The sequence below is a fragment of the Pinus tabuliformis genome, chromosome 3_1, assembly GCF_031772625.1.
Source record: "Pinus tabuliformis cultivar Carrire ecotype Pingquan chromosome 3_1, CPIR1, whole genome shotgun sequence".
NCBI classification, from domain to species: Eukaryota; Viridiplantae; Streptophyta; class Pinopsida; order Pinales; family Pinaceae; genus Pinus; species Pinus tabuliformis.
This window is the reverse complement of record NC_142301.1, coordinates 272,266,465-272,274,872: the sequence shown is the minus strand read 5'-3', so window position 1 is coordinate 272,274,872 and position 8,408 is coordinate 272,266,465. Positions and strand designations below refer to the sequence as shown.

Here is an 8,408-nt window from a genome sequence, read left to right as displayed (position 1 = left end):
TTTCTACTGAGTTCATTTTGTTCCATCACCATAAAGTTTCACCTTGATCCACTTCTTTTCTTTTTAAATTTCAATAATTTTAGTCTTCTTTAAATGGGCTAAAACTCCTAGATGTAAAGTTTCATGGTCAAAGTTACCATCAATAATCTGGAACTACTATTACTTCTAGCAAAATTTCCACTGGATTTGGGGAAGAATTTTGACCATAAAAGTTTGAGTTTGTTCACTTATTAGCTGCCCACCCTAAAAGGATGGAATACAATAGCCCCCCGCCGCCCCCCCCCCCACAAGGAAGAGCTCCCCCCACCCCACATAATCCCTGTTAGTTAGTGCTGTAACAGTTTATTTCCCACGAAAGTAGTTTAATCCCTCAAAAAACCTCAGGCAATTACATCTAAAAGAACTTTGACAATATGATCCTACAGCATAATCAAAACCATTGAGGTAAATAAAACCAGAACACAGATTCCAGATAGATTACAACTTTTGACAATATGTCCAATTGTGAAAGTTTACAATCCAAGATATTATGTTTTTACTGTGTACTTGTGTACCTTGTGACATCTGTGGGAATAGAAAATCAAAGTACAAAATGGCTTGTTTGTAGCTGTTTATTAACAGTCAATATAACATGATTTTAAAACATTTATGATAAAAAACTAGTACCACAGCAACCCTTAAAAGTTCTGATTTTTAATTCTAGAGTCATGCACCTCTCTATCTCGAAGCCTTGACTCTACTCTGAATTCATGTGTTCTGAAGGTCCTCAGCTGCTGAAAGTGTTATCCAATGGACTAATACCAAGGGAACCCCATCATCTTCTATAAACCTTTGAATCTCCGAGTACAATTCGCCCAGCACCAGCCCTTATAAGGATGCTAAAGATTATTGCACATCCTACACCAAGAATCAAGAAAGTAGCCATCATCAAATTACTCACTAACAACCAAAATGGATCCAATCAGTCTTCGGAGACTTGACGTCAGGTAGCAGCCATCAAGTCCCTGATCGCTTCCTTGAATTCTTCTAGAAGGGTCTCCTGGAGCCATGATAAGCAAGTTGTTTCGTATCAAAACACTCTGCAATTGCTTGGAGAAACCAGACTTTTATGCTAAAGTTCTCCATGGTGTGTAGCCTTAAGTAAACCCTGATATTAATGCATAATGATTGTTGAAATGATCCAGTATAGTGATATCCTATTTGGAGAAAACTGAGACTGAGCCAAAACAAAAAAATGCACAAGTGAAGGAGGGTATAATTTATTAAAGTGCATAGGAAAATATCAGTTAAATCATTGGATCGCCAGGCTCCTGCACCCAATTTGAAGGAGGAGGACAGTTGCCAAAGGCTTTCTCTTGACTGAATTACAATGATTGTTGTTCCAGGTCTTTCAAAATATTCCCTTTGCACTATGCAATATTCCCTTTACACTTGAAAAAGAAATACAAATTCCCTTGGCACTCAATCAATTAAACATTTAAAATAGAATACAGGATACATGAATGGCCTTCACAAGAAAAATGCCACATGTAACACCTTGACCTCACTATTCAGCCACAACTGAATCTTCTTGTCATCACTCTAATCACAAACTCACTCCTTCACTGGAGATTCAAGAGATAGATGCCATCGCTGTAAAAGAGGACAAGGAATAAACATCCACTGTGATATGCTGGAGTGCATGACTGGATCACCTTTGTTGTAACAATTTCATTAGACTGAACATGGATATATTTATCCAAAGAAGTCTGGAGAATTTGATTTTGATTAAACAATAAATTGCTCTCTGGATATAATTCACAATCCCTCCCATCAAGGCTTTTCTAAAAAATCGAAGTCATCAAGGCTTTCCCTTAATATTGATATTTGACCATCTTTAATCATCACATCCTCGTCAAGTTTTTCTACTTTCTTTTTGAATGCTTCAACTTCCGTATTCAATCTCATGATTTCCCAACCAAGTTGCTCTGATTCTTCCCTCATAATGTCCCTCTCTTTTGAAACATTGTCCAAATCCTCCCTTAGGGCTGCTACTTCTTTTGAAGATCGTTCCAAGTCAGCTTCTAAACCAATGATCCTTTCCTCTTTTCCTCTCAGCTGTTTGTACAAGTCAAAAAAATTTAGGAGTTTAGGTTCAGTTTGAGCTAGGTAGATGGTATCACATTCATAGGAAACTATGAGATGAAAATAAATACTGCTTTGACCAATCCATAGCGAATGAATTCAAACTGCTCAACGAAAAAGCACACCTGCAACTCCAAATCTGTGACCTTGTGGCTTGCACTACCAAGAAGATTCTGCAGCCTTGCAATTTCAGTCTTTGAAAGCTCCTGACTCCTTATCAATGTTGCAATCTCTTCTTGTAGCTGTTCCACTTCAACCTCTCTTGAACACAGTTTCTCCCGTAGAAGCCTGGAAATTAAAATTTCAGCTTTAAGCTCATCTTGCAGTTCAATGAAGTGCTCCCTGGCCTATAATACCAGTAAAACGTAGTGAGATTACAGGGCATAAAAAATGGCATATTGGCATGTTGTACACTGCCTACACCCACTAGTTAATCACATATTATTAATTCATAACACAAATAATAGGAAACATTTGAGTAATCACAAAAACCAAAAAAGCAACTTTATGTCCTTTTTATTTTAAAGTCTAAATGTTCCATTCATGTTGCTCTTGATGACATTCAAATTGAGTTAAAATCTTCCATTCATGTTTCTGTAGACGAATTCCAATCTGAGTTAGAAATGAAGACATGTTAACCATTCAATTGACAAGTCCATCACAGTTTCAAGTCTAAGCCTAATGCTGCAATCAAACCTACTGTGACCCTCAACCAAATATTTAACGAAAGAAATAGAAACTAAATGTAAAGAAATATAGGAACAATACAAGCAGAATATTCATCTGTGCCACTTTTGATATTGCCTCGTAAAATTAGACTGGAAATAGTAATTGATTATTCCTGGTTACCTCTGGAGACCAATGCTCTGACTGACAAGCTTCTGTCTTGTCCATGTCTTGTCTGAGGACTTTGTTGCAAGTAATAAGCGTTTTCTCTTTCAAAACTCCCTTTACCATATGGATACTTTGCCTGAAAGCATCAGCTTGGCTTTTTAGTCTTTGTACATTCATCTCATGTTCAACCACAGCACTGATTTTTTGTTCCATACCTATCTCACCTTTTGTCACTTCTCCTTCACGAGTTTCAAGTAGATCACTATGGTACATGTTATATTTTCTGGTTTGAAGTAGCTTAGCACAAAGCAGACTATATTCATCTAGCATTGACAATGCCTGAGCTTGTAGTCCATCAAGCCGAGACCATAGCTCCTGGTCAAGCTTGATTAACCCAAAGCCACTGCCTTCATCTCTGCTCCTCAATCTTTCTACAAGGTGAATACTCTCCTGTCTCAAAGAATCTGTTTGACTCTTGCTGTTAACCAAATCCTTGCGTACAGAGTGCTCTGCACCAGGCATCCTACTCAGTCTCTGTTGGAGCTTCGTGGCATGATCATTCTTTTCCTGTGGTATATCATTAATTTCGTCGTTAAGCCCTTGCCACAGTCCACTTATAGTCCTTTCCTGATCCTTGCACAACCTTTGCAATCTTCCAATTGACTTCTGTAAAGCATAATTTTCTCTTTCTTTTGCATCATAACGATTCTTGATGGACTGTAGACTATGCTCTGCTTCCTTAGTCTGTCTGTGTGACTCTGTCAAAGATTGTCTTAGCTGTGCAATTTCATTCTCAGAATCCTTTAACCTTGTGTTAAACCGATCCATATATAGCTCAGACTCTCTCACTTGACTATTTACATTGGTTCCCTTATTATTGAAATATGAAACATCTCTTTGCAAAGCAACATTCTTTTCTGCAAGATCCCGCACTCTATCTCTCAGCCGCTTTTCCTCCAACTTGATTTTCTCTAGCTTATTTTCCCATTCGCTTGACCTTCTATCCAACTCCTTTTCCAAGGTTGACTGCAAAACATTCTTGTCTTTCTCTACCATCTTCACACGATATTCTATTTCTTCCTTTATCAACTTAAGCGTTTCATTTGCAGCAGATCTTTCTGCTATTCTGTTTCGTATTTCACAAGCAACCTCAAGAGCTAAATTTCTTTTTTCCTCGTAAAGCTTTTTAACCTTTTGTTGCAATAACTCTAAACTAATATCTATCTTTTTAAGACCCTCCTTTTGGTTTGGACCACCGCATGGTTTTCTTAAGTCCATCTCCTCCAGAAGTAACTGAGCTTGTTCCTCTGCTGCCCTTACTTTCTTTTCCAACTCTTCATCAGTATCTGTAACCTTTACATAGCCTTCAAGCCACATGTTAAGCCTATCTCTATTCTCTTTCTTCTGTCTCGAACTAGATAATGTTTTTCTAGTTCTCCCTATTTGAGAAATGGGGTCCAAGGTTCCAAATATGCTCTCATTAACTCTCCTATGATACTCTGAGGTAAGGCCCTGACTTCCTGGAGGGGAATCCTCGAACAATTTCAATGAGGATGATTCTTCTTCAGTAGAACAACTATGGGGATCTACGAATTCAGAAGCTGTTAGGGAAACTTCCGTGACACCTCCGACTCTGTCTTCATTTTCAGCATTAGCTTCCCAATCAAAAGACTTCTTGATGTGAAGATTATCTTCCTTGGTCGGATGAGATTTAGAATTTCCATTCAATGTTTTAAACAAACTCTCCGCAACCGTTCGGGCACTTTTACACCTAAAGGAAAACCTGTCAGTGAGAGAATCCCCAGTAGATGAAACAGAGCCTTTCATGGATGCAGAAAGTACAAATGAGCCAGGCTGGTCCAAATAATTCTTTTCAGCTAAATTTGGAAAACAGCTGTAGGGATCTGTTAACTTGACTGATTGAGACCTTATCAGTCTTGTGGCATGCACCATTTCTGTGGGAGCCTTTTCAAAAGGTATTGCAGTAATTTCTCGTGGCTTATCAAAAATGGATTTATCCTTGTCGTCCACTCCCTTTTCCAAAGAAAGCTCAAATAACCTTTCAGCAACCATTGGTGTTTGTACAGAGTTGCATTGTTCAGACGCTGGAATTTGCATTTTATTTGTTTCCCCCCGGTGGCTCTTTGGTACACTGACAGATCTCTTTGTCCATTGTATTTTTGTCATTTTGTTTGCATGTTTCTTCCATCTATCTTCAATTTGACCATTAGAAACCACTGCACTGCAAAGACATCAGATATATTCAACAATTATTTACCTGCTCCAAAAAATATAGAAATTTCTTTAGATAAATGAAAAACTCGACTGACTGAAGCCTCCATTTTTCTATAAATTACGCAAGCTAGCATAATGACGAATCAAAGCATATGTAATTGCCAAGGCACTAGTTAAAAACAAATGCTTTAGCAGTATTAAAGCTTCCACATCCAATGAAATTTATGTTGGACCCTAAAACTACATAGAGGAATCATGTGAAGAAAAAATCAGAGAGTTTCTGCACCAAATCCTTAATGATTGAAACTGTGCATTCTACATGCAGGGGACCTTAAACATCCTTATTGATCAAGTCTTCGTCTAAATTTGTTTTTCAACTTTGATTCTAAGAGAAGAGGTCCTATAGACCAAGGGGGTCTCAACAGACCTCAAAGAACCAACCAATCAACCAAATAAACCAATAAACAAACATATTGTCAAATGCATATCAAATCCTTGGACAAATACCTCTGCAATCTAGAAATCAACAGTAATAAGAGAGATAAGACAGAAGGAAGCATAAACTATTCCAACAACACTTCTCTAAAAAGAGAAATTGAAGGCTTCCAAGATGCTTACATAGGTGTAGGTTGAGACCGTGGTGTGAAAACATCCCTACCGCCCGTTGAAGGCTTCTTGGTATCAATAAAGTAGTTTAGACTTCTTTGAGTTGAAGAGGTGGAGAAAATTGATGACGAAGATGACGAATATGGCCGGCTACGTTTTTTAGGCACAATTTCCTCTGCAAATCCATGTCTGGGAGTGATCGTCGGTCTGGTATCCCTAGCATAAGGAAAATTCTCCTCTCCACATGGCGAAGGTCTTACAGGAGACAAATGATCTCGTCGCAGCCGTGCTCCCAATGAGTTTTCCTTCAAGTCTGTCACATTATCCCTGCCTTTAATGTCCACCACGACTGAATCATCCTTGCTATTGCATGAAGTGTGTTGTTGCTTGGCTTGCTCTGTATCTTTCTGCACGGACTCGGGGGTTGAATTTGGTACCATGCAATTGCTTGAAGAAGTTACGGGTTTCAGTGGGAAAATCCTCCGCATTATTATTACCAAGAATGTTCTGCCAGAACTTACAGGTTCGAAGAATCTGTGCACAAGAAATGGTCGAATTTTTACGATTTAAACAATTGAACTATGTATTGAAAAACGTTTTAGGATGAATCCTCAGATTTAAAACTCTCAGAAAGTAGCCGTTGATTTGACGAGTCCAGGCCAAGGTCACCCGCTAATTTCGTAAACGAGAATCACAACCGACCCTGACAAAGTTGAATTTCACGAAGACCGGGCAAATCAATTTTGAATTTTGACAAAACGTAAAATTCTGAACTCAAGAAAATCTCAAAGAAACGAAAAGTAACTTCCGGATGCTTGAGAAGACAAAATTACAAAATATTTAGGAAATTGACCGGAAATTTGGCAAATATGTGGTAAACAACAGCCAGTTAAAAACATCAACAAATTTCTTTCAGAATAACGAGAAATCAGTAAGAATGTTTAAAGACGGACAAATCCACGTTCAAATGGCTAAAAGTTTCCAAAATCAGACATATTCTGTTGTAGGAAGAAAAACGTGAAAATGTACATATAATCGGAGACAACATTCTACAAAAATCATTTAATTCGCAGGCCTATATATCCGGCAAATCTATCAAAAATCGGAATGAAAGCTCGCATTCAAAAGCAAGAAATCAAGCAGACTTACTCTTCCCAACTTTCTAAATAATTTAAAGACTTCACTGTGATGACCTTTCAACGGCTCTATTCTTTAATGCTATACTCGTCTAAGCGCGGAACAACGAGAAATTTTCGAGTTCAAACTAAATCTTCAGAATCACCATCCCCATTCTTCTAACCAAACATTTTAAAGTCTGCACAAACAAACGAATGACGGAAATTCAAAATGGTAACCAATTTACCGTTCTCACGGCTTCAAGCCTTCGCAAGCCTCGATTTATTGCAAGAAATTACATCCGCAGAACTGAAGAACACGAACGGAAGCTCGAAATGAGCCAAGATATTGCAAAGAAAAGAGAATTTAAAGGACAAGAAAAGGTCAAACAAATAGAAGTCGCAAAGAACCATGAAAATGCCCTCAAATAGTGTTTTCGCTGGACAAATCAGCATACGACCTTCCGCTTGCGATATAAAATCTGCTCTGCCTCCGTATACACTTCTGCGTACATAATTTTGCCGGTCTTGAATTCAATTTTCCTGGTTAACGGTTTTCTTTCAAGATTTCGTGGTTTTCTATGAATATGCCGGTTTTCTTCGGCATTTGCTTTTCGTATATATTTTCTGATTTTTCCCGGCCTTGTTAGGTGGAATTCTTCGTCTTCAGTTGCCTCCCTGCCTTGGATGCTGCTTCGCTCCATCCATCCCGTTCCATGCGTGCACGCATACATGTACATACATCATCATCTGTCACGATATCAACCAAATTAGATAAAACTAAAAAAACTGAATTTATTGCTCTGCTTTGACGCCGATAACGGGGTTAGTGCCTGTATCCGCGCAAGACTTGTCTCTTACCGTTAGGGAAGTGTTACAGAGGAAAATAATAATAATAATAATAATTATATATATATATAATTTCATATACATATACATTACATATATGTAAGTTTCTATTAGTGCGAAAGCTTTTAGATTTCAATGCATGTAATCAGTTGGTCATGGTGGTCTAGTGGGATGGGAATTTACTCAACTTGATTAGAGTCCCCGGTTCCTTGTTCATGCCAATCTCGGAAAGTTTTTACGTTGCGTTTAATCGGCTGGTCACGTGGGTTTAGTGTGAATTCACTATTTATATTTATGATAAATTAAATTAAAGTAAATTTGCTGAAAAATAATTAAATTATAATAAATTTAATAATTTTAATTTTTTAAAATAATAACGGCGTTGTGTTTTTAGTTTTTGAGTTTTTAAAAACAATTTAACATATAAAATTAATTAATTAAAACAATATCTATATTAAATTTAAAAATAAAATTTAATTATTTTGACTCAAAAATGAAAATTTAATTATTTTAATTTAAAAAACTATATATCATTTTTAGATTAAAATTAATGTAAATAAATTGATAAAAGATTTTTATAATTGGTATAAAATATATTTTATTATAAATTATTAGACAATTCTCTTTTATATATTTAAAAAATTA

The 8,408-nt window shown here is 37.0% G+C and overlaps 1 protein-coding gene across 1 annotated transcript; it reads right to left on the bottom strand.

Moving 5' to 3' along the window:
• Positions 1–449: 449 nt before the first annotated feature.
• On the bottom strand, positions 450–7,716 carry LOC149186841 (uncharacterized). Its single transcript, XM_089411164.1, has 5 exons — positions 7,163–7,716; positions 5,812–6,333; positions 2,974–5,200; positions 2,250–2,471; positions 450–2,097 (listed from the first exon to the last, which is right to left on the bottom strand). Exons 2-5 carry the CDS (start codon positions 6,285–6,287, stop codon positions 1,813–1,815), a joined length of 3,210 nt encoding a protein of 1,069 aa, XP_089267290.1. The 5' UTR covers positions 6,288–6,333; positions 7,163–7,716; the 3' UTR covers positions 450–1,812.
• Between the last annotated feature and the right edge of the window lie 692 nt (positions 7,717–8,408).